At 48.7% G+C, this 25,885-nt stretch overlaps 1 protein-coding gene across 7 annotated transcripts in view; it reads left to right on the top strand.

Annotated features, from left to right (window-relative positions):
- Positions 1–25,885, top strand: part of LRP1B (LDL receptor related protein 1B) — a 646,717-nt gene that overhangs the window by 484,977 nt on the left and 135,855 nt on the right. For all 7 annotated transcript variants that reach the window (XM_064154536.1, XM_064154527.1, XM_064154516.1 and 4 more), the window contains 9 exons: positions 7,672–7,812; positions 8,474–8,599; positions 10,236–10,367; positions 11,804–11,938; positions 12,341–12,470; positions 18,732–18,858; positions 19,013–19,164; positions 19,426–19,550; positions 21,034–21,405. In XM_064154536.1, coding sequence (XP_064010606.1) covers positions 7,672–7,812; positions 8,474–8,599; positions 10,236–10,367; positions 11,804–11,938; positions 12,341–12,470; positions 18,732–18,858; positions 19,013–19,164; positions 19,426–19,550; positions 21,034–21,405 — 1,440 coding nt within the window. The remainder of the gene's footprint in view (positions 1–7,671; positions 7,813–8,473; positions 8,600–10,235; positions 10,368–11,803; positions 11,939–12,340; positions 12,471–18,731; positions 18,859–19,012; positions 19,165–19,425; positions 19,551–21,033; positions 21,406–25,885) is intronic.

Here is a 25,885-nt window from a genome sequence, read left to right as displayed (position 1 = left end):
CTACCTAGAGCTTCAGTTTTGTTAGTTTCTAAATGGCTAAAGAAATGAGAAGCTGTTTGCCACTTTGTGCTTATCTGCTGTTATGTGAGCTCAGTAAGTAGCACTAAGTCAATGAAGTTTTGGGTTGCTTTTTGCTGTGTGGAGTAATGAAGTAGTTCAGATGTTGCATAGGCAGTGATCAGTGTCACTCCCCTTTACTGCCAGTCCTCGGCCGCCTCCTTCTTTGTGCCTCATAGCTTTCAGTCCCTCCATAATAGCGATGCAGTTTAGCTGTCGCAGGCTGTTTGGAAGTGACTGTTTCAGATCTTTACTCTTGTTTAGTCCTTCCCAAGCTCTGCTTAATATTTTCCTGCTGTTATATCCCTTAGAGGAAACATGTAGAGGGTAACAGTGGAAGCATGCAGAAGGTAGCAGGACATGGGAAAACAGCCTTAGCAAGCGACCAAAGCGACGCTCAGGTTATTCCTGGAGGAAATGGCAACCTTTCTGTGCTTTGGGTCTCTTCTGCTCAGTGCCAGTCAGCCTTCTTCTTGCATATGCTGAGCTCCAAAAATCCCTTGGGTTTTGGTGCCTGCTTTTGCTGCATCTTTTTGAGGGTGTTTTCTATGGGATGAAAATTACCTCTCATTTGAAAGTGAAGCATGGGAATATGCAGCAGACGACCTCTTTTCTCTGCACTTAGCCATACAAAAAATGTCTTTGTGCTGTTGCCATTCTATATGACATAGATGTTGCTGTCTGTCCGGAGTGAAGTCACATTGGCTTTGCTGCTCTCTCCACTTGTTGCTCAGACAGCCCTTGGCTGTGTGAGGTGTCAGTGCATGCAGCATCAGCCAGTTCAGCTTCGTTTCCCATTCAGAACTGTGTGTGGATGCTTTGGGTTTTGTCTTGCACTCGGTCAGCAGGACCTTTCTTCTCTCTTAACTGTTAATTCTGCTTTGTTCAACACCCCTGAAGTTTCTTCTGCTTTTTTAGGCTCTTGTCTAAGTCACAGCAACACCCTAGGCCCCAGATAATTTTCAGCCTCTAGTACTGAGCCCATTCACAAGTGGATAACAAATCTATCCACTGCTGTGGAAACTGAAGGTTGTTCCATGGGGGAGAATCTCTGAATTTCCCCTGCAACACGGCAGTGCTTTAGATTTAGATCTGAGTCCAGTACATCCTATCCAGTATCTGATCCCGGCGGTTTTCCTGCTAGCCAGCGTCTGAGTGTGCCCAGATAATGCAGATGTGTTTGACGTTCTGCATCAAGTCTCATTTCCTGCCTCCCAAGCTCCTTAATGAAAATGGCTCCTTGAGCACAGCTGAAACCGGTTGGGCATTTGCCTTTGTGTGTCTTTCTGGATCGCTGAGCCCCCTCATTAGAGTCCAGGATTTGCATTGCAAAGGAGCTTGCAGCTACAGCTGATGTGCTTCTCAAGTGGTGTTTTCTTCCTGCCGTGATCTATAGCTCTGAATCATAAACTGAGCGTTGCTGGAAAACTATTGATTAGTTACTGTAAGTTTGTAGCTGAGGAGGAAAAGGTATTGCAGGCTTCTGACAAGAGCTGTGCTGGAGCTGCTTGCATGCACTTGTGTCAGCTACGCACAGAAATTGAGGTTCCAGGACCCCAGGGTTCAGCTCACCTCACTAGAGTGGGTTTCCAGAACCCCAGGGTTCAGCTCACCTCACTAGAGATGGGTTTCCAGAACCCCAGGGTTCAGCTCACCTCACTAGAGATGGGTTTCCAGAACCCCAGGGTTCAGCTCACCTCACTAGAGATGGGTTTCCAGAACCCCAGGGTTCAGCTCACCTCACTAGAGATGGATTTCCAGAACTCCAGGGTTCAGCTCACCTCACTAGAGAGGGGTTTCCAGAACCCCAGGGTTCAGCTCACCTGGCTACAGCCCAGGGATGTGATGCAGACTGTGTCGATTGTATAACAAGGAGAGAATTTGTGGTGCCTCTCATGTATTTTTAAATGCCTGTAGTGGAAACCTCAAAGGAAATACTGCACAGTTCACCTCCAGAGATCAGTGGGTCCATCTCCCCTGCCAAAGCAGGATCTCCTAGGGCAGGCTACAAATGAGCACATCCAGGCTGGCTTTGGAAGTCTCCTTCCAACCTGGACATGTCCCTGTGTGGTCTGCCCTACGTGATCCTGCTTGGGCAGGAACGCAGACCCTCTCCCTGCAGCCACCAAGGTGCACTATCAAACTGTCACAGCAGGGAGTAACATTCCAGCATGGCGTTTCAGACCAATTACCAGGATGCCTTCTACCTGCCCTTCACTTTGCTCTCGTAGTTAACTCTTCTATGGCTTATTTGATTCCTTGATTTGCTCTAAACAAAGTCTCAGCATCACACAAGGATCCATTCCCAGGAGCTGAACCGGTTGGAGCGGTGTCTGTGCTGGATGCAGTTACAGAGTGAAAGGGGCTCTTAGATCAGGAAACTTCAACTACTTACACCTTAATTTTCCAAGCCATCACTCCTGTAATTGCTACAGTACCATTCATTACATTAGCATTAATAGAAGGAATATATCTAGGCAATCTGCCCGCTCCTAAGTACAGTACAGAGTTGTCCTCCATAAATACTCAGCCCACCATTAATGAAAACTAATGGCCTATCAAAATCTGCATTCTGAGGCCTGCCTGAAATCTCCAAAGGACTGCCCACAATGCTGGGGTAGCAGGTTTTGGCCTTTGCAATTGCTGTTGCCCAATATGTTGCTGCACTTAATGCTCATTACCCAGCCACGTGGATAAACACAACCATTTTCATGTATATTGTAACCCAGTTTGAGCTGCAGGACTGTAATTAGTGATCCAACATCACTCTTGTTGGCATAATCAAGCAAATAAATCCTTTCCCTTCAGCTTGCTGTTGCAAGGTTTTGAGTAGGGTTGTTTCTTCCCTAGCCTGTGAAAGCAAGTTGTCTTTGTGCTGCAGTCAGATGGTTTCCTGCAATCATCTAGTAGGTTTTTAAATGGATATAGAAGTTAGTTCATCCCAGTAGTAGGAATCACAGCAGAGCTGTCTGCTGGGAGAATCTTTCTGTAACACAAACAGCCTAACATGCTGCTCACAGTCACAGTTAAAAATGACTGAAGTGTCAGGATCTGCAGGAGCTTCACCTCCTGTTTCCAGGTTGTCCTTCCCAGTGCTCCCATTCTGTATCCATTGCTCTTTCTACAACGTGCTGTGCACCACAGGAAGTCTCCATGTAAAAGAAGAGTTAGTAGTAGGTCAGTAAGATTCTGTCAGTTCTGTCTTTCAGCAGATGTTTGTCTGTGTCTCGTGTCATCCAAGGTGGAAGGGGAAGGTGGAGAAAGAACTCTTAAGCATCTTTGAGTTTTCAGGTGTGGTTTGCTGTGATTTGTCCTTTTTAACACCTTTGGTAGCACAGGAGACTACTCAGCCTCTGTATTCACAGGCAAGTGTTTTAAGGACTAGTCCTGAGCTGTGTCTGGTGGGTGAACTGCCCAGTGGCTAAGGGATTGGTTGGATGATGGCATCCGAAGGGTGGTGGCTTAGCAGCTCAATGTCCAGGTGGAGATGGGTGACAAGTGGTGTCCCTCAGGGGTCTGGACTAGGACCGGTGCTGTTCAGCATCTTCCTCAATGATATCGACAGCAAGGTTGAGGCCACCCTCAGCAAGTTTGCTGGTGGTACCAAGCTGAGTGGAGTGGTTGGTAAGATTGAAGGTTGGGATGGCATCCCAAGGGACCTGGGCAGGCTGGAGATGCAGGCTGAGGAGCATCTCCTCAGGCACAGTAAAGGCAAAGTGCAAGGTCCTGCACCTGGGTCAGGGCAATTATAGCTATTGATCCAGGCTGGGGGATAAGATTGTGAGCAGCCCTGCAGAAAAGGTCCCTCCAGTGAGGGCTGCAGGGGGTCTCTTTCCAAAGGTCTGCAGTGACAGGTCCTGAACACCTCCAGGGAAGGAGCATCCACAACTCCCTGGGCAACCTGTGCCAGTGTCTCACCACCCTCACTGCAAAGAACCCTTTCCTAACATCTAGTTTCATTCTCCCCTCTTCAAACCCATTCTTTCTTGTCCTGCCATTACAAGATCAGTAGTCCCTCCCCAGCCTTCCTGTAGCCCCCTTCAGATACTGGAAGGGCACTCCAAGGTCTCCTTGAAGCCTTCTCTTCTCCAGGCTGCAGAGCCCCAACTCTCTCAGCCTGTCCTCAGAGCAGAGCTGCTGCAGCACTCTGAATATCTTGGTGGCCTCCTCTGCACTGGCTCCAACACTTCCACGTCCTGCTTGTGCTGGGGGCTCCAGAACTGCACCCAGGACTGCAGGTGGGGTCTGAGGAGAGCAGAGGAACTGAAAAGAGGTAGAAGTGAAGACACAAATATCAGACCAAGAGGCAGTGTTCCCAAAGTCCACAAGTGTTTCATATCTAGGCTTTTACTTCTGCTTCGTCTGCTGCAGTAACTTCTTCTGTGTGCACCATGCAAATGCTAATGTTAAGCTCACAACTAGACAGACCTGCTCCACTTGATGATTTCCTTTAAGATCTTTACCAGGTACATAAGTGTTTGAAGAAAAAAAGGCAGTGTTTGTTCTCTTCTCTTCGCGTAGCACATTGCTGTGAGACTGTTCCACAGTAATTAATCCTTGAACTGTAGCCATCAGTGCAGCCTTAGCTCACTGCAGAGCCCTGTTTAATAACCTAAGCACCTGGTGCTGTCCCTGCTCTGTCCCAAGATAGAAACACACATACAAAGTGAAGTTGGATTCAGATTGCTGCTGGCATTTCTTTCCCTTTTTCAAGTGTTTCCCTGTCCCTGGTTAAATTTAACACTCACACAAAAACTACTTTGTGTTCCCCTAGAGAACATTGATCGAATCTAGGTCTGAGGTGAGAGGTTTGCAAAGGCCTGCAGTGACAGGACAAGGGGCAATGGTTTGAAATGAAAGCAGAGCAGATTTAGGTGGGTTCTGAGGAACAAGTTCTGCACCATGAGGGTAGTGCAATCCTGGAACAGGTTGCCTGGGTAGGTGGTTGAGGCCACATCCCTGGGGATAGTCAGGGTCAGTCTCAACACAGTTCTGGGCAGCAGTTGCGCATGTCCCTGCTAGCTCCAGAGGGGGTTGGACTGGGTGAGCTTTGGAGGTGCCTTCATAGCCAGAGCATTCTATGGTTAAAATGTTAGCACGTTCAGTGTGTTTAAAGGCTGAGAGCAGAATGGGCTTGCTTGCATCTGTTGTAATTCAGATTTATTAGCTCAAAGAATATACCAGGAATGGACCAGTGAAACCTTGCTGCTTTCCTAGGAGGCTGCTGCCAGAAGTACATTTCATTTGATTGTTTAACTTTATAGCTTAGTTTCTTTATAGTGGAGGAATATAGGACAAATAAAGATTGTGGATCCTCAGCAGCAGTTTAAATTCGTAGCATAAAACTCCATAGCTCCTCTTCTGAAACGGTGAATTGCAGAGGCTTAGCCACTCAGTGCAGAGAGAGGCTTGGCTGAGTTTGTATCCAGCTGGAAGCATCAGGAAGTTCTGCTTCAGTGTCTGAGGACTGGCATGAAGAGGCAGCTTTGGCTGTGTTTTCTGTACCTTCAGTCAGTCTTACCCAAGCAGAAGAGGACTGATTTGCTTTGCTTCCAGCAGCCATTGAAGCTGCGGAGAAATAGGAACAAGCTGTCTGGAATTCACTAGAGTAAAAATGGAAAGATTTTGTTACAAGGGACACAGCTGAAGGACCTGACATGGGTTAGGCAAGTAGCTCTTCACCCTGAGCAGCCAAGCTCTGAGTTAGCCCAGCTCTTGTTCTGGAAGCAAGCTGGAGTCAAGAGTTCTGGCTGTTGAAGGGAGACAGGGAGAGAGTGAGGCTGGTACCTTGGATCTGCCAAAGATTTGCTTGCCTTGCAGAGAGACACTTGTACAGCTGCAGTGCATTCTCTGGTGTCCTCGAAATGGAACTGTTGCCAGCTGTTAGGTAGGCTCTGCTAATGTGCACTGGAAAGACCGTTCCACCTCGAGTGTGGTGCTGCTGCCTGCAGCTGTGAAATGCACAGGATGGGTTTTTGTCTCTCACCTTCTCACATGGTAAAACACAGAAGTGTGTCCCGGCTGATTGCAGCACTGATGCCACATCAGGGGCATGCTGTAGGGCCAGGCAGTCCTCGGGCACCTGTGTGGCCAGCAGGACAAGGGAGGTTCTTCTGCCCCTGTGCTCAGCACTGCTCAGGCCACACCTGGAGTGCTGTGTCCAGTTCTGGGCCACTCAATTCAAGAGAGATGTTGAGGTGCTGGAAGGTGTCCAGAGAAGGGCAGCAAGGCTGGGGAGGGGCCTGGAGCACAGCCCTGTGAGGAGAGGCTGAGGGAGCTGGGGGTGTGCAGCCTGCAGAAGAGGAGGCTCAGGGCAGAGCTCATTGCTGTCTACCACTACCTGAAGGGAGGCTGTAGCCAGGTGGGGTTGGGCTCTTCTGCCAGGCACCCAGCAACAGAAAAAGGGGACACAGCCTCAAGTTGTGCCAGGGCAGGTCTAGGCTGGATGTTAGGAGGAAGTTGTTGTCAGAGAGAGTGATTGGCATTGGAATGGGCTGCCCAGGGAGGTGGTGGCGTGGCCGTGGCTGGAGGTGTTGAAGCCAAGGCTGGCTGGGGCACTTAGTGCCATGGTCTGGTTGCTTGGCCAGGGCTGGGTGCTAGGTTGGGCTGGATGAGCTTGGAGGTCTCTTCCAACCTGCTTGATTCTTTTATTCAACTCCCCTGCCAGAGCAGCACCACACAATCTAGCTCAGGTCACACAGGAACACATCCAGACAGGCCTTGAAAGGCTCCAGAGAAGGAGACTCTACAACCTCTCTGGGCAGCCTGTGCCAGGGCTCTGGGACCCTTACAGGTTAAGTAATTCCCCCTTGTATTGAGCTGCAACCTCCTGTGCTGCAGCTTCCATCCATTGCTCTGTGTCCTATCCCAGGGAGCAGTGATCAGAGCCTGTCCCCCTCCTGACCCCCAGCCCTCAGATAGTTATAAACATTTATCCAATCCCCTCTCAGTCTTCTCTTCTCCAGACTAAGCAGCCCCAGGTCCCTCAGCCTCTCCTCATCAGGCAGTGCTCCAGTTCCCTACTCAGGGTCTCACCAGGGCAGAGTAGAGGAGGAGGAGAACCTCCCTTGATCTGCTGGACACACTCTTTCTAATACACCCCGGGACCCTGTTTGCCCTCTTGGCCACCAGGGCACATTGCTGTGCCACAGATGTTATCCCCCTACACTCCCAGGTCCCTCTCCACAAGGCTGCTCTCCAGCAGATCATCTCCCAGCCTTGAGATGCCTTCCAAAAGGAGCTGCTCCATCACTTCTGCAGGGGTGGAGGTGAGGCTGACTGGTTGAGAGTTCCTGGGAACCTCTTTCTTGCCTTAAGACTGGAGTGACATCGGCTTTCACTACTGGGCAGCTTTCCAGCCACTCTTGCCTGCAAGAGTTAACTCCTTGGTGCAAGTTCCTTGCAGGTTACTGTGTAGTTCTAACAACTGTGTAAGTAACTCAGCAGCAGTGAAAAGAGAGTTTAGAACTGGTCTAAGAATTAGCCTCAAGAATTTACAAGTGGTCTAAGAATTGACCTCAAGAGTTTAGAACTGGTCTAAGAATTGACCTTGGGTTTTAGTGTCTGTGATTTGAGAGTGGTCTTCTTAATTCTGAAACCCTGCACCTTTTGCAGACAAAAAGCTGTGGTGGGCAGACCAGAACTCAGCTCAGATTGGCACCTGCAACAAAAAAGATGGAAGAAACCCAACTGTGCTGCGCAACAAAACGTCAGGAGTGGTACACATGAAGGTCTATGACAAAGCAGCACAGCAAGGTAGGGCACGTCAGGAGCACCTTTACCCAGCTCTTAGACTGCAGAGAATCTTTTCCCCTGCTGTACTCCAAAAATGGGTGGGAAAAAATAATGTTCCATTGTAATTCAGTGCTACAAGTCCATAGACTGGTTTATCACTGAACGTACTGAGATTGTTGATTGCTTATCTGCCTAAAATGAAATGGTTATCAGAGAGCCTCTGAAGGTTACACTGCAGCGAGGCTTGAAGTCCTTCTAGCCAATCAAAGTTAAAAATTGTCAGTCAACAGAACCCAGTTACTGTGTGGACCTCATCTCTGTTGATTGCAATTTCAAGTAAGTGAAGTTTTATGAGAGAATTCATTAAGGTTCTTCATTATCTGTTTGTTTTGAGACAGTTTAATCCATCTGGGCTGACAGACTGACAGGGGTATAAATCAAAAGCCAGCCAGCAGAGGAATGGAGGAATGTTGCTGATGCTGCCCGAGCTCCCTTGGTAGAGTGGGAGCTAAGACAATATGCAGAAGTACCATTTGGGGTCATGCACACAGGCTGAGGAACTTGGAGAGTACTGTTTGGTAGGACTTGGTAGCAGCACGGATAATTTGACGCCATCGTGCAGCCTCAGTCGGCATCTCACCGTCCCAGGTTCATTGCCTCTCCTCTCCCATCGTGTTTCTAGGCAGCAATTCCTGTCAGCTGAACAATGGTGGATGCTCCCAGCTTTGTCTGCCCACGTCAGAGACCAGCAGGACCTGTGTGTGCACAGTGGGCTACAACCTGCAGAGGAACCGCGTGGCGTGCAAAGGTGACCAGGCTTGGGGGAGTGCTCAGGGGGGCTGCGGGGCTGGAACCACTCAAGCCAGCTTCACGGTGCAATGCAGAGTTCAGTTAACATGCTCTCTCTAATTAGTAGGCTTGGTATATTTGATTACAGCAGTGACAGAGAACTGACAGGACTGCAGTTTAGCTTTTGCCTTCTTTCTTTAGTTCTGTGTGGACTCCTTGGGAAGCTCTGAGGGATATCGCAGGCTCACAGGATATCAGGGGTTGGAAGGCACCCAAGAAGATCATCGAGTCCACTTCCCAGCCTGGACTGCTGCAGTTATTATCCCTCCCTAGATGCAGGACTCTGCACTTGTCCCTGTTGAACTTCATCTGGTTCCTCTGTGCTCAGCTCTCAGTCTGCCCAGGGCTCTCTGGATGGCCTCACAGCCTGCAGCTGTCTCAGCCAAGCTTCCCAGCTTGGTGTTGGCAGCAAACTTGCTGAGCAGACTCTGTCTGTCTGTGCCCTCATCAATTTTATTGATAAAGGTGCTGAACAGGACTGGCCCCAGCACTGATCCCTGGGGGACACCACTGGTCACAGCTTTCCAGCTGGACCTGGCACCATTGATCACCTCCCTCTGAACTCTCTCTTGCAACCAGTTCCTAACCCACCTCACTGCCTGCTCTTCCATCCCACACTTCCTCAGCTTGCTCACTAAAATGTCATGGGAGACGGTGTCAAAGGCCTTGCTAAGGTCAAGGTAGACTACAGCCACTGCTCTCCCTGCATCTACCCATTCAGTTATGGCATCACAGAATGCTCTCAGGATAGTTAAGCATGAGTTCCCCTTGGTAAATCCATGCTGACTACTCCCGATAACCTTCTTCTCTTCCATGTGCCTTGAGATGCCCTCCAACAGAAGCCCCTCCATCATTTTTCCAGGCATGGAGGTGAGGCTGCCTGGTCTATAGTTCCCTGGAACCTCTTTCTTGCCCTTTTTGGAGACTGGAGTGCCATTGGCTCTGCCCCAGTCCTCAGGCACCTCTTCTGTCTGCCAGCAGTTGGCAAAGATGATGGAGAGTGGCAGAGCGATAACCTCAGCCAGTTCTCTCAGCACCCTTGGGTGCATCTCATGGACTGTCCCAGCAAATATCAGGGTGATGGAAGTCTCCCATAAGTACCAAGGAGCTAGCTCTAGAGGCTACCTCCAGCTGTCTTTAGAAGGCCTCATCAGCATCTTCCTCTTGATGTGGTGGTCTATAGTAGACCCCTACAACAATTTCATCTCCTTTTCCACATATCTCTTAAGTATTGATTTGAAATGCATGCATTAATGTAGAGCATCTGAGCCATTCTTAGGGGCAGTACATGTTTGTCATCTACCTTAACCTGAAACTAAATTAGAGGTCACAATATCTAAAAGGTTATCTGATCCTGCCTTACTGCCTTTAATAGAAAGCAAGGTCTGATTTGTAGTCATTTCTGTCAATCTTTTGTCTGCCTGAGCACCAAAAGATCAAAACAAAGCTTCCATCCAAAGCCTTAGGTATTGCCTGAATAATTAAAACAACTTTATAAATTAAACTCTGTCACATGCCTTCTGTGAGTCCTTCAGCTCTCATCTACTGGCAAAGTCTCCACTTTGCTCTCAAGCACTCTTTTTGTTTTCCCATAGGTATTGAATCATTTCTGATGTATTCTGTTCACGAGGAGATCAGAGGAATTCCTCTTGACCCAAATGATAAAATGGATGCCTTAATGCCTATCTCTGGAGCTTCATTTGCTGTGGGCATAGACTTCCATGCAGGTAAATATTATGAGTAGTCTACCATGTGTAGGGGAAATCCAGCAGTGGGTGAATCTAGGGTGTCTGGGACAGGCTAAGGGGGAATGGCTAGGAGCTGAGGCAGAGCAGAGTTAGTCTGGGGCTGAGGAAGAAGATCTTTAGTACAAGGGTGGTGAGAGTCTGGCCCAGGCTGCCCAGGGAGGCTGTGGCTGCCTCCCGCCTGGAGGTGTGGCAGGCCAGGTTGGGTGAGGCCTTGAGCAGCTGAGTGTAGCTGAGAGGTGTCCCTGGGCATGGTGGGGAGGGTGGAGGAGCTGAGCTCTGAGGCCCCTTCCAACCTGAGCCATTCTATGCATATACATGCACATATATGCTCTCTCTCCATGTCTTGTATGGAATTAAGGTTGGATGTATAAAGTATGAAAAAGTAGAGAGTGATGAACTATTCTCTCTCTGTGGGCACTGCCTTCTCTAGTTAAAACAGCTCCCTCAGGAGATGCCCAGCTGCTGCTGCTGGATTTGAAACCGGGATGTGGGCTGCAGTGGAGCTGTGCTGTTAGCTCAGAGCTCTCTCAATGGAAATGCAGTGCATTCTGCTTGTCCTGTGTCTTAATGCAGAGCACTTTTTGGCAGCAGAGGAGAGTGCTTTAGCACTGCTGGACTGACAGGTTTAAATGGTCAGTGAAGATAGGTTCATACTCTAAGACCAGACACTGGCCCTTCTCTTCCATCTTGTGGACAGGCAGCTGCAGCAGGAGGGCGGAGAGGAGACGGCTGAAAGGACTTAAACCACCGAAAGAGATACCTAGAGAGAGCTTGTCAGGACAGTTACAGTTGAAGATGGATTGTGGAGAGAGAACTTTTCTTATTCATCAGTGTATTACTCGTGAATGTCACACTTTTTCCTACTTGCATTTCTCTTTTTACACTGCCAAAACTCCATCTGTGCGATGAGAGAAGGAAAAGCCTCTGCAGGCAGCTTTACGCTGTAGCTGTCCACACTCCTCAGTAGCTCAGCATGCTGCTCAGGAACATAACCAGGTTTGCAAGCAAGTGTCTCGTGAGGGGGATAAAACCCCCACGAGGGATTTACTGAGACTTCTCCAGCCGTTGTCATGGCCCTCTTGTGTTGTCTGTGTAGTCCTAAACCTACAGTTGTGGTTTAATGATTCGAGTCATGTTCTAAAAGGTAACATCTGAGGAATGAAGAGCAATTGCTGTGCTGCCGCTCTTGCTTTTTCTCTGAGGCATATTAAGAAGTTGTTATTCACTGATGATATATTAAATTAAAATGAGTAAATTGGAAGGTTTTACAATTACCACAGAGTGTTAGGGGTTGGCAGGGACCTCCAGAGGCCATCGAGTCCAGCCCTCTGCCAGAGCATCACCCAGGGCAGGCGATCTGCTGGTGTAGGTAGCTGAACTCATCAGTCTAAGAATGCCTGCCACGTGTTTTCCAGGGAATGACACAATCTACTGGACAGACATGGGCTCCAACAAAATCAGCAGGGCTAAACGGGACCAAACGTGGAAGGAGGACATTGTTACCAATGGGCTGGGAAGAGTTGAAGGCATTGCTGTGGACTGGATCGCAGGTAGGTCTTCAGCAGTTGCCTCAGTTTCTCAGTGCTCTGTAGCATCTCCAGCTGAAGGCTAAACAGCTTGGCTTACTTTCAGCTCTGATGTTAGTAATCCAAATGCCCAGCTGTTACTCTTTGAAGATGCCTTCCCTGGTGTGTTCTGGGGCATTGCAGTTTTGCTGCAGACTGACAGACTTCTTTCCATATCTGGGCAGTGTTTCTTAGAAGGACTCTGTCAGCAGTGAGCGCCATGAGCACAGGCTCCACTTCAGTGGAAGGCTGGATAGGACTAGGCTGAATTACAGCTTACCTCTGAGTAAAATACAGCAGTTACTCTCTGGGCCTGATTTACACAGGATTCACACTCTCTGAAAGTGATCCCTTCCTTTTCCAGTAACTCAAAGGTATTTTTCCTAGGTAACATCTATTGGACAGATCATGGCTTCAACTTGATTGAAGTGGCCAGGCTGAACGGCTCCTTCCGCTACGTGGTTATATCCCAGGGCTTGGACCAGCCGAGGTCTATCGCGGTGCACCCGGAGAAGGGGTAACGTGGCCATGGCTCCTTGCTTTGCTTCCACCCATGGCATGCTGGCACTGAGGCTCATAGAGGAGGAAGTCAAGTGCAGAGTCCTGCACCTGGGGAGGAATAGCAAACTGCAGCAGGACAGGCTGGGAGGTGACTGCTGGAGAGCAGCCCTGTGGAGAGGGACCTGGGGGTGCTGGTGGCTAACAAGTTCCCCATGGCACAGCAATGTGCCCTTGTGGCCAAGAAGGCCAGTGGGATCCTGGGGTGCATTAGGAGGAGTGTGTCCAGCAGATCAAGGGAGGTTCTCCTCCCCCTCTACTCTGCCCTGCTCAGACCTCATCTTGAGTACTGCCTTCAGTTTTGGCTCCCCAGTTTAAGAGGGACAGGGATCTGCTGGAGGGAGTCCAGTGGAGGGTTAAGAGGACGATGAGGGGACTGGAGGGCATGGCTGATGAGGAGAGGCTGAGGGACCTGGGGCTGCTTAGTCTGGAGAAGACTGAGAGGGGATATGATAAATGTTTGTAAGTATCTGAGGGCTGCCAGGAGAGGGGGACAGGCTCTGCTCACTGCTCCCTGGGACAGGAAAAGGAGCAGTGGGTGTAAGTTGCAGCAAAAGAGGTTCTGCCTCAACACAAGGGGGAACTTCTTGCCTGGAAGGGTCCCAGAGCACTGGCACAGGCTGCCCAGAGAGGTTGTGGAGTCTCCTTCTCTGGAGCCTTTCCAGGCCTGTCTGGATGTGTTCCTCTGTGATCTGTGTTAGATAGGATTGTGCTGCTCTGGCAGGGGGGGTGGACTTGATGATCTCCTTGGGTCCTTCCCACCCCCTAGTATCCTGTGAGCCTGCAGGAAGGCTGCAGAGGGACTTTTTCCAAGGAGTACACAATCCTTGGAGAGGGGGAATGGTTTTGAAGCTGAGGCAGAGCAGGGTTAGGCTGAGGAAGAAGTTGTTGAGTGTGAGGGTGGTGAGAGTCTGGCAGAGGCTGTGGCTGCCTCCTGCCTGGGGATGTTGCAGGCCAGGTTGGATGAGGCCTTGAGCAGCTGAGTGTAGCTGAGAGATGTCCCTGGGCATGGTGGGGAGGGTGGAGCAGATGAGCTCTGAGGTCCCTTTCAAGCTGATCCATTCTATGATGGTGATTCTATGATTCTGTAATTAGGCAGTGAAGACCTCAGTGCCATGACTAAATCACACAACAGTGCAATCCTTGGCAGTTATCCATTCTGGCATCATTCAGCGTCCCACTACAGCCAAGGAGGGTGCTCAGGGTAGCTGCAAGAGGTGTGAGATGAAGTGCCTGGGTAGGGGAGCAAGGCTTGTCACAGCCAACGTCTCTGCTCATGCAGCTCTTTGCTGAGAGCAGGGCTACACTGGAGCAGCAATGGGAGCCAAGCTCATTCTGTCCCTGTCCAGCTCCAAACCTTTTGTTGGCAAAGCTGCAGCTAAAGCAATAGGAGTAGACTCTGCAAGGAATGCCTGTCTCTTTTGCATGGCAATACCAAATGCACTTCCTGAGGATAAAGCAGGTTAAGCACAGGCTTAGTGGAGAGTGCTAAACCATGTGTAAAGCTAAAGTGCTTGAGCAGCTACCTGCCCCACAGCCAGAGCTGCCACTGGGGCTCATTTCCCTCAGATTCTGTCAAAGCAGCATCTCAGGAATGCAGTCTCTGAGCTCAGAGGAGTTTGCAGCCAGACTAGTGCAGGATTCTGACGTCTCTGCTGAGGCCAGGTTGATTCAGAGTGCCTCTTGGATCTTTGCCATGATTTCTTCTCAGAGAATTGAGCCATAATGATCTGTGTGTTTTGCAGACTTAATGTCTCTATGAATGGAGGTGAAAGCAAGAAGTGGGTTTGTTTTCTGCTTGAGGTAATAGCTTTTGCTACAAATCATTGCAGCTGTGCTCACACAGCACCAGTGTCTGCTTGGCAGCATCTGTTAGCAATCCTAGGAGTTTCAGGATTAATGCTGTGCTTCAGAGGAGGGTCCTCTCCACGTCCTAGTCAGAATCTGGCTGAGTTGGTTAGTGTAGTTTTGTCTTTAATGTGCCAGAATGGCTGTGCTCTTCTGTTAGGGAAAAAACAAAACCAAAACAACAAACATCAAACACACATTTGGAAGCAAAAACGCATTGAAGAAACCTGATCAAATTCCTCTGCTCACAAACCCTCAAACCAGCAGTTTCTGTCCTGGTTTTCCTCCCCATGCATGCACTTTGTTTGCTGAGCTCCTGTACAAAGAGATTAGCAGAGAAGCCCCCCTCAAGTCAGAGGTCAAAGTGCAGTGGTGAATACTTAGAGATTAAGGGAACCTGAGTTCCACTGTGTTGGGCTGGACATGCAACAAAGGGTAATCAACTCTGGCAGGTTTTGGAGAGGGAGGATGGATCACAGCTAAGATCCAGTCTTTAATGGTGGCTGTAGAGAGGAGCGACTGCAAAACCCTGGACAGAATCGAATGTAGTGCTGCTGTTGAGACTCATAGGATCAGCCAGGGTTGGAAGGGACCACAGGATCATCCAGTTTCAACCCCTCCTGCCATGGGCAGGGACACCCTACCCTAGAGCAGGCTGCCCACAGCCTCAGCCAGCCTGGCCTGAAATACCTCCAGCCATGGGGCCGCAACCACCTCTCTGGGCAGCCCATTCCAGGCTGTCACCATTCTCATGCTGAACAACTTCCTCCTGTCCAGGCTGACTCTCCCTACTTCCAGCTTTGCTCCATTCCCCCCAGTCCTGGCACTCCCTGACAGCCTAAAAAGTCCCTCCCCAGCTCTTTTGTAGCCACCTTCATATCCTGGAAGGGCATGAGAAGGTCACCTGGGAGCCTCCTCTTCTCCCGCCTGCACAGTCCCAACTCTTTCAGTCTGTGCTCACAGCAGAGCTGCTGCAGCCCTCTGCTCATCCTCGTGGCCCTGCTCTGGGCATGCTGCAGCATCTCCACATCTCTCTTGTCCCAGGGACTGCAGAACTGGCTGCAGTACTGCAGGTGGGGTCTCAGCAGAGCAGAGCAGAGCAGAGGAGGAGAATTGAGCAGCAAGAAGCTGCTTGGTACTTTTTTAATCAAGGTGTGGATATTTTTTTTACTGATGCCAATGACACTCTTTTCACCCAATGACACTGTTCTCACCCAGTGCTCTCTGCCTCAACAGTTGGTGGGTTTATTTTCCCAAGATTTGAAGTATGCACATAACCAGACACAATAACAGCCAGCAGTAGGAGCAAGATGCTGTGGAACGAAAGGGCTTCTGCTTTTAATGGATATTTAGAGATGCCACTGAGCCATCTGCTTAGCTCTTAGCATACTGGAAGGCCACCAAAAAGCAGATAATAAAATAGGGTTAAAAAGTAATTTGAAGGAGCTTAAATTATTGCACTTGAGACAAAGAGCAGTGAAGAAGAGGAATGTTAACTGTAGAAGCTAATTCAGTGGTGAAACATTCCTTTGCTGCCTTGATCTTGTTGAGTTTTATAGTTATTACTATTAGGTGTTTAGGGTACTTAAGAAAGCCTTAGCTGCCCACAGGTCAGTAATTGCTCTATATGGTTGGCAGAGCAGTGGAGCTCCTGTGAAGGCAGGTCAGCTTCTTCTCTCCTCTTCAGTACTATGCCACAGAATGCTATCTTGAGCACCGGTGGGTGCTTTCCAGGAGAAGAGCAGCAGTGTTTGCTGGTGAAGTGGAGCTGTTCCTTTCTGTGGGGAGATGAAGGCCTTTATACCCTCTCTGTTGCTGTCATATCTGTCTCCTTCTCATGAGGCAGAATTTTCCAAAGTATTCTCCCCTCCCCTTGCCCTGGCTTCAGATTCTTCATTTTTCCTTGGAGCTTGAGTTGCCAGCAGTAAGAGTAGGGAGGTTAGGTCTGGTTGCATCTGCCACTTAGCCCAAGGTAGGAAGCAGGCAGCACTCAGCTGGCTGGTAACAATTTTTGTTGCTGCTGAGGAAGGAGTTAAGGATGGGCAGTCCCATAAAGGAGTGTCCTTGTCCCTCCTCAGGGCTGCTGATTCCTACCACAGGCATGTGGCTGACTTCTTTATTTTCCCCAAGTACTAAAGAGTTTTCTGATCAAGCCTCTAAGTTTGGCTGAAGCATGGAGCTGAGCTCGTGCTGAAATAAGCCCTAGGCTTGGAAGACCTCCTTGAAAAACATTTTGGGAATGCAATCTCTGTTTAGGGCTTGGGGTTAGGGAGGGAGTTTAAACTCTGATTTTTGACACTATTTATTGGGGAGGAACTATGGACAAGGTCTTGTCATGACAGGACAAGGAGGAATGGGTTTAAACTGGCAGAGGGGAGATTCAAACTAGACGTTAGGAAAGGGTTCTTGACAGTGAGGGTGGTGAGACACTGGCACAGGTTGCCCAGGAAGCTGTGGCTGCTCCCTCCCTGGAGGTGTTCAAGGCCAGGCTGGATGAGGCCTTGAGAGACCTGTTCTAGTGGGAGGTGTCCCTGCCTATGGCAGGGGGTTGGAACTGGCTGATCCTAGGGGTCCCTTCCAACCTAAACCATTCTGTGATTCTGTTTCTTCTGCCAAAGAAGGTTTTGTGAAGATTCCAGGCCAGCATCAAACCTCTGCCAGTTCCATCTCAGCTATGGAGATTCTGTGTGGGAAGAAGTTGAGCCACAGGGGTTCTGGCACTGGAGCCTGTACACCACTTGTGTTGGTGGCTCTTTGCCTCCAGGGCCAGGCAGCAGACATTTCAGATGGTACTTCCCAGACCTGCTGAGATCACATTTTCAGATGCACCTCACCGATTTACCCAAGTTTGTATCTCGTGCTAGATCGTGGTTAATGCTCTAAGAGAGCATCGAGTAACTCAGGTAAGAGTTGTGGCAGCTGGCCAGGGTTTTATCTGGAGGATTCTGGACTCATTTAACCTGCCGATTATGGCTTCGTTTCTCATTTTTCCTCAGAGTAACAAATGTAAGGGAAGAGCATGGAATGTTGATTCCTGTTCTGTCACATGCCTGCTTTTCTGTAGTCAACACCCAGCCGGTATCCTGCTTGCACACACTGCCCCTGCCTGGATGGTGCAAGCAGGCTGAGCTGCGCTGCGCAGTGCGGTTAAAGCCGAAGCTGCGTTGCGCTGAGCCGGCGGCTGCTGATACCCAGCTGGTTAGTAATGGCTATGGCAGCCTTTCCAAAACGTGTGCCTCATGTAGCCAGTGCTGCAGGCAAATGTCCTAATGTAGTGTCTTCTGTAGCTGTGTGGCAGCTTACCTCAAGAGGTACGAGAACAAGTTTGGGTTTGTCCTAGGCAGAAAGCCCCACAGTAGGATGGGCGTTGATGAGCCTGTTATGGGATCCATGCTTGTTCTCCTCTGTCCCATCTTTATCCCTCTTTATTTCATGTATCTGCAGTCCCGCAGTTCAGTACAGCTGCTTAACCTCAGACTGGTGTTGTGACATCACCAGGCTCAGGGTAATGCACAGAAAGCTCTTGTCAGACAAATTCATTGCAGACAAAGCCACTGGAGAGTGCTTTGCCGTGTCCTGCTCATCTTCTGTGCTCATGTTTCACTGTGGCCTTACGAATATTTTCTGTGGAATATTTGCTTCCCTTCAGGTGATTCCTCATATGCTAGACCTCAGTTATATCAACTTGGGAAAGATTTCTTGCTTGGGTTACTGTTTAGTGAAGGAAGTGCTCAGTGGAGATTAAAGGCTTTGTTTTGCTATATCTAACCCAACAGATTGTGAGGCAGGGAGGTCAAGGCATGATGTCTAGTGTCTGGCTCTGAAATAGTGATGCTGCTGTGCCATTGAGCATGCAGTAATAATAAACTGAGATAAGCAAGATGCAGACTCTCCCCAGGAGCATTAGGGAGAGCAGGAAATACATTTTCTTCCTAGGTAAAATCCTTTTATTCCTTGTGTTATCACATTTGTTGCTAATTAAATTTGAGAGCTTCTGTTGCAGCTCCTTGTGTTTGGTTTGGGGGGATTGGTTTGTTTGTGGGGGGGAGGTTGTCTGCATTGTGTTTGTTTCTCTCATTTGCTTTCATTTTTCAAAGGACAAAGTTGAATTCTTGGAATTGATGGGGTACAGATTTCAGAATTGACTTCTGTATATCACTTGCACAGAATCTCTCAGCAAAGTGCTCTATGAGACACATCCTGTGATACATTTCATCTGCTAAGATTATTTAGAGACCTGATGCTTGTAATCTTTTCTCGGTGCCCTTTGACGGCAGCGGTTCGTGCCGCGTGCAGTTGAAGCTCGGTGTCGTGTATTTGCAACTCTTACTTTGGTGCTAATTTTTAACTGGTACTTTCTACAACACTTTAGGTATTTGTTTTGGACAGAGTGGGGCCAGACTCCTTGCATAGGCAAGGCACACTTAGATGGATCCGAGAAGGTGGTGCTCGTGAGCCTGGGGATCGCATGGCCCAACGGGATTTCCATCGACTACGAGGTTGGTTCCGCTGCCTTCCAGTCCGCGTTCAGATGTGGAGTGCTTGTGATGGCTCGTTAAAGCCAGCTTGCCTGCCACCTTGGTGTAATCTTAATAACTCTTAATTAAATACCTGGACAAGGCTGTTGATGTCTCCTTCATAATTAATCTTCAGGAAAATAAATTATATTGGTGTGATGCTCGTACGGACAAGATAGAGAGGATTGACCTTGAGAGTGGAGGGCATCGGGAGATTGTGCTGTCAGGGAGCAATGTGGATATGTTTTCAGTGGCGGTCTTTGGAGCTTACATCTACTGGTCTGACAGGTAATTTATTTTTCATAAGGATTTGAGTCTCAGAATGTTATTTCAGTGCCAGGTGCTTCACCTTTGTAGGATGAGCCATTCCTTAGCAAGGTCGCAGAAGGGATCTCCAAAGCAAGGGCACTTCTGATGCCGAAAGCAAAGGCAGAGCGGTGCCATAGATGGGAGCAGGTTCCTTCACCTTTTGTTAGGTGCCCTTCAGTCATTTGTCTGGTGTGAAGTGGTTGAGGATTGTTGCTGAGACATCTTCAACTCTTTTGGCAGAGCACATGCAAATGGCTCTATTAGAAGAGGCCACAAGAATGAGGCCACGGATGCTGTGACCATGAGGACTGGCCTGGGAATAAACCTGAAGGAAGTGAAAGTCTTTAATAGAGCACGAGAGAAAGGTTGGCTGTTCTTAAGGATGCTATCACTTGTTTTAATGTCACCTGCTACCTGTTGTGTGTACTAAAGCATACTAAGAGTCAAGTAATCACTGGTGGGTTTTTAAAGATGAAATTAATCTACTAAAGGAAACACAGTACAAATTCTGCTGCACAACTTCTGAGTGCCTTAGGGAGCAAATCTAAACCCAAACCACTTCCTATCACACCAGCTTCGGTGTGTTTTGTTTGGGGGTTTTATGTTGGTTAGTTGGTTATCTTTTTTCTTAATTTAAAAGAAGGCAAAGGCTCAGTCTTAGGAGTGAGAAGGGCCTGAGCTCTGCTTTAAAGAGCAGCAGTCTCAGACACCCTCAGAATCCTCCTGAAAATCAGGATTTTTTCCACAGCTACAAATTCCCAACCACTGTCTCTCAAATACTTATCTCCTGAAATTACTTGGCTTTGAGTCCAGCTTGTTTGTGTGTAAATAATCAGCTTTTGTTTATGTTCAGTGTGCAAAGGGAATTCAGGAGTCACTCCCTGTGATTTCTGCCATTGATGAGTACATTTTGCCCTCCACTACCTGACTCAGAGCAGTCTTGCTTTTCACTGTCTTTTTAACTCCTAAAATTTTGGGTTTGAAGAGACCTTGAAAAACTCATTTCAGTAGGTAAATCGTAGAATCAGGCAGGTTGGAAGAGACCTCCAAGCTCAGCCAGCCCAACCTAGCACCCAGCCCTAGCCAAGCAACCACACCATGGCACTAAGTGCCCCAGCCAAGCCTTGCTTCAGTGCCTCCAGGGACAGCAACTCCACCACCTCCCTGGGCAGCCCATTCCAATGCCAATCACTCTCTCTGAAAACGACTTCCTCCTAACATCCAGTCTGAACCTGAGACTGTGTCTCCTTGTTCTGTTGTTGAGCAGAGCCCAACCCCACCTGGCTGCAACCTCCCTCCAGGTAGTTGTAGGCATCAATGAGCTCTGCCCTGAGCCTCCTCTTTGCAGGCTGCACACCCCCAGCTCCCTCAGCCTCTCCATTAGAAGTCCACCAAAACTGAGTCTTTTCTGAGAGCAAACTGCTACCAGGCCATCCAGGCAATGTTTTCCATAAAGACATTAAAAAAAGAGAGGGGGAGGAAAAAAAACTTTACTGTAATGTAAGATAAACTTCTAAATACAAATAAGTCTCTGGTGCTGGCAGTGCTCAAAAGCTGCTTTAATCAGATCATTAAGTACACAGAGATCCTGTTTCTTCTGTTTTCATCTTTCCTAGATGAACTCCATTAACTACAAGATCTACAATAAATCTGCAGTGTGGAAGAAAACAGATCTAACAATCAGTAACAAAGATTGGCTTTTCTTATAGTTCTTTTTTTCTTTTCCTCCAAAGGACTTTTAAATAGTTGGGTTTTTTTAAGCCTCCATTTGCAAAGGGCCTCCTATGAACCTTATTAAGTCTTTCTGCATGCAAATCGAGTTATTTTCTTTGGGTTATTTGTTCACAGGTACTAACATTTGTGCCAAGAACAATGGTGGCTGCCACCAGCTGTGCCTGTACCGGGGCAGCGCCCGCCGGAGCTGTGCGTGTGCACACGGCTACCTTGCAGAGGATGGGGTTGCTTGCCTGAGGCACGAAGGTTACCTGCTCTACTCAGGAAGGACAATATTAAAAAGTATCCACCTCTCAGATGAAACCAACCTAAACTCACCTGTGAGGCCCTACGAGAATCCAGAGTACTTCAAAAACGTGATAGCTCTGGCTTTCGACTACAGCCTGAAAGGGAGAGGCACCAACCGCATCTTCTTCAGCGATGCACACTTTGGCAACATCCAGGTCATCAAAGACAACTGGACTGGCAGACAAGTGCTGATTGAAAGTAAGTCCTGAAGTACTTAGTTCATTTCAGTAAACTCAAAGTGAAGAGTTGGTGATGACTTCATACAATCACAGAAAGGGCCTTAAGAGATCATGCGCTGGGGCCTCAGAAAGGTCTTCTGAGGATGTGCGCTGAAAGCCAAGGCCAGCACGGCTTCCATACAAGGTGTATCTAAAAAGTCAGCAAGGCTTCTCCTGGCAAAATCAGATCTGAATCCAAATGTTAAAGGAGTCTATCCTTAATGCTAAACAGCAAAAACCCTCTTACAAAAGCCTAAGTTCTAAAAGCTTCTCTTGGCTTTCATTTCTGCCGCGATTGAAGTGTTGTGAGTGTGCAGCGAGCCTCAGCCTGCCACGGTCAGTTAGCAGGTGCATTATTTAGTGGGTTTCTTCTCCTCCTCACCGTTTTTGAGTACTCTCTGATTTTTTTGGGGGGTTGTTTTTGGAGGCTGCAGTTGATTTCAGTAACTCTTTTCCCAGGAGTCTCAAGTGCTGCATGGCTTGGCTCCTTCTCTTGAGGATGGCTCTCGCATGACAGGCTGTGTGCTGCCTCTCATCACAGTTGGGTTCAAGAGTTGAATAACAAGACCAAAGCAAGTGATTAGTAAAAGTGGATGTGGAACACATTCTGTTAATGGAAGTGTTTGCAGAAGGGAAAGAAGTTAAACAGGTGCAAAGCAGCAAAATAGGATTCTAGAGCTGGCATGAGATAATGGCAGCATTGTGAACCCCTGCACTGTGGGTCTGGGAAGGTGTCTGTGGCCATCAAAGGTGTTGAGAGGCATGAATGGAAAAGCAAAGACGACACAAGGCCTCTGTGGTTAGTTTACTTAGAGCTTTTATGGGTGCTTGTGCTAGAGGAACGAGGGCTGTCTGCATTCAGAGAGGGGAAAGAGAACATAAGCATTGCTCTCAGCACCTTCTCATGACTCCCAGGAAAGCATCCAGGGCTGGGGTTAGCCTTGAGAGAGGCACCAACAGCTCCCAGAAATGAGTACTGGTGACATGCAGGGACTACTTCAACTCTGATCCTACTGAAAGAGATTTACAGTAGAGTGTGAAAAGCCACTGGAAATGCTTATGTTTAAAGCAGCCAAGGAGGAGGAAGACATCCTGGGGAATTATTTGGTTCTGTTGTCTGTGTTTGGTTTTAAAGGATACTGAAGTATATCTCATGACTTCCTAACAGGTTCTAGTCCAAGAGCTGAAGCTATGCCATAAAGCACAGCTGAGCATTCTGCTTTTAAGAGCTTGTCACAAAGTGTTTATACCTGTAACCTTAATATGCCCAATTTCATTTTTCATTAGCAGAGTCAGCACTCTGAGTAATTGAATGTCAGAGGAAATTTTGTATCCTTGCACAAATCCACAGCATGTGCTTGGGATGTATTTTTGAGCTATGCTGTTGGGCTTCTAGAAACACTTCAGGCTTTCTTCCCTTGCAAATGAGAAGGGATCTCACATCCCAGGATGTGTTAGTTTCTCGTTCTTCTCACTGTGTTTGAAACATCTTTTCATGGAGTCATGCAAGTCTAGAATGGCCCAGGCTGGAAGGGACCTCAGAGCTCATCTGCTCCAACCATGCCCAGGAACACCTCTCAGCTTACTCAGCTGCTCAAGGCCTCATCCAGCCTGGCCTGCAGCACCCCCAGCAAGGAGGCAGCCACAGCCTCCCTGGGCAGCCTGGGACACACTCTCACCACCCTCACACTCAACAACTTCCTCAGCTCCACTCTAACCCTGCTCTGCCTCAGCTCCAAACCATTCCCCCTTGGCCTGCCTCAGACCCCCTCAGCACAAGTCCCTCTGCAGCCTTCCTGCAGGATGCCTTCAGGCACTGGCAGCAGCTCTGAGGTGCCCCTGGAGCCTTCTCCTCTGCAGGCTGCACCCCCCCAGCTCCCTCAGCCTGTGCTCACAGCAGAGCTGCTCCAGCCCTTGCAGCACCTTTGTGGGCCACTCTGGACTCTCTCCATCAGCTGTGTCCTCCTTCTGCTGGGGATGGGGACACCACCATAAGAATCTGATAGATTTCTACCTCACTGAAATCAGATTTGCCATTCAAATCAACACAATTCAGAACTTTCTGCTCACTAAAACCAGCTAAGCTGCATAGAGAGTCCTCTGTTCAGCATTGGTTTCTAGCTCACTAAAACCAGATTTACAACTCATGAGCAACCTATTACCTAACGTGTTCTTAGCTCACCGCGAACAGATTTAGTACCCAGACACAAGCCATTATCAAACGTGTTTCCAGCTCACTGAGGACAGATTTACAGCCCAAACACAAGCTATTATCTAACAGAGTTCCAACTCACTGAATATTGATTTAGAATTCATAAACAACCCATTATCTGGCAAATTTTCACCTCGCTGAACAGATTTGCAACTCATAAACAACCATTAGCTAACGCCTTTTCGGCTCAGGCAGAGGAGATTTACAGCCTATAAACAACTTTATCTAACTTGTTCCACTTCACTAAAAGCAGATTCAAAACTCGCCAAGAACCCAGCACCTGCTGGGCCACTTCTGTCTGCTGCAGGAAGCAGCAGCACCAGCAAGGAGCCAGTGCAGAGGGTGCGGAGCATGGGCAGCGATGGTGCCCCTGGACTTGGCCCTGCTGAGCTCACAGCTTGAGCACTGCCTGCAGTTCTGGGTGCCACAGGGCAGGAAAGGCATCTAGGGGCTGGAGGGTGTCCAGAGAAGAGCAACGAGGCTGGTGGAAGGATTTGGAGGGCATCATACAAAGGGAGCTGAGGCCGATCAGGCTGGAGAAGAGAAGGCTGAGGGGAGACCTCATTGCTCTCTACAGCTACCTGGGAGGAGGTTGCAGTGAGGCTGGGGTTGGTCTGCTCTCCCAAGGAAGCAGCGATTGCATGAGAGGAAATGGGTTTGAGTTTTGCCAGGAGAAGTATAGATTGGATATGAGGAAAAACTTTAGTGAGAGAGTGGTGAGGGACTGGAACAGACTGCCCAGGGAGGTGGAGTTTCCATCCCTGGAGGTGCTAAGCTGTAGCTGTGGTGCTCCAGGCTGTGCCTTAGCGGTCATGGTAGCTGGGCTGTGGTTGGCCTCGGTGACATTGGTCTTTTCCAGCCTTGGTGACTCTCTGGCTCTCTGATTCTGCAGTATGCCATGCCCTAACACCTCCACTTTTTGTGCAGAATAGGCTTTTGGAGGGGACTCTTTCTGACTTTCGGACTCTGCTGGCAGAAGGAGCTTCATTTCTCTGGCCAGTCAGTAGGGGCTTTTCCTGTCTCTCTGGGTAACTTTGTGGATGAATCTCTCTTAATTGCCAAGTCTTAAGAAGTCTGTCTTGTCCTTCCCTGTGATTTCCCAGAGTACTCTTTTGGGTGTTGAGTGATCTCACTGCCCACACCTGCAATACTGTGTCCAGTTTTGGGCTCCCCATTTCAAGAGAGATAGAGACCTGCTGGAGAGAGGCTGATGGAGAGCCCCGAGAATGGTTGGGGGTTTGGAAGGTCTCTGCTGTGAGGAGCGACTGAGAGCCCTGAGGCTGTTCAGTCTGGAGAGGAGAAGGCTGAGAGGGAATCTGAGCAGAGTCTATGAATATCTGAGGGGTGGCCGTCAGGATGAAGGCTCTGTTTGGTGGTGCCCAGTGACAGGACAACAACAGGCACAAGCTGAAGCCCAGGAGGTTCCACCTCAACACAAGGAAACACTTCTGTATGGTGAGGATGTTGGAGCCCTGGAGCAGGCTGCCCAGAGAGGCTGTGGAGTCTCCTTCTCTGGAGCCTTCCCAAGCCCACCTGGACGAGTTTCTGTGTGCCCTGCCCTCGGTGATGCTGATCTGGCAGGCAGATTGACCTGGATGGTCTTTGGAGGTCTCTTCCTATCCCTGACATTCTGTGATTTACAAAGTAGCTGCTTGGTGGTTTTGATGGAGCAAACAACTACTGGGAGCCATAATTAAACTAAAATCCTGAAGACCAGTGCACTAAACTTCTGCTTTGCTGCTACATGTGAGAAAGTTAGCAGTGACCCTTGGAGCCCCAAGTGCACTATATTGGATGGGATGAACTTAAGGTCTCCTCTTCTGTAATATCCACCAGTAAGCCCTAATTTGCAGACCATCTGCTAAACTCTTTTTTACTTCAGCATCCTTCCTTGCCTGCCTGCCTAGAAGCTGAATGCCAGAGGAGTGTCTCTTTTCTTCCTTCCTTCCCTGGAGAACATGATATTGGGTATGAGCAGCTCTGAAAAACCCTGAAATTGCTACCAACTGAGAGCTCAGAGAAGACCATCTTAAACCATTGCTCCAGCGAACCACCTGGGTGAGATTTCTCATCCCAGTAAAAATGAAGATTAGCTGTAGACAGCTAATGCCATTCTAGCTGGTCGCTAATCTGCCTTGTGAAACAAGAAGCTTCCTCCTGGCATTTCTGGAGACTGATTTTGCTTCTTTCTAAGATTTAGAATTGGTTTGTTCATACAAGGAATGTTTGAGTGCTCATAGTGCAGTCT

This window comes from Pogoniulus pusillus, chromosome 2 (genome assembly GCF_015220805.1).
Source record: "Pogoniulus pusillus isolate bPogPus1 chromosome 2, bPogPus1.pri, whole genome shotgun sequence".
Lineage (NCBI taxonomy): Eukaryota > Metazoa > Chordata > Aves > Piciformes > Lybiidae > Pogoniulus > Pogoniulus pusillus.
The sequence above is the reverse complement of the archived record's forward strand: the minus strand, read 5'-3'. Positions and strand labels throughout refer to the sequence as shown.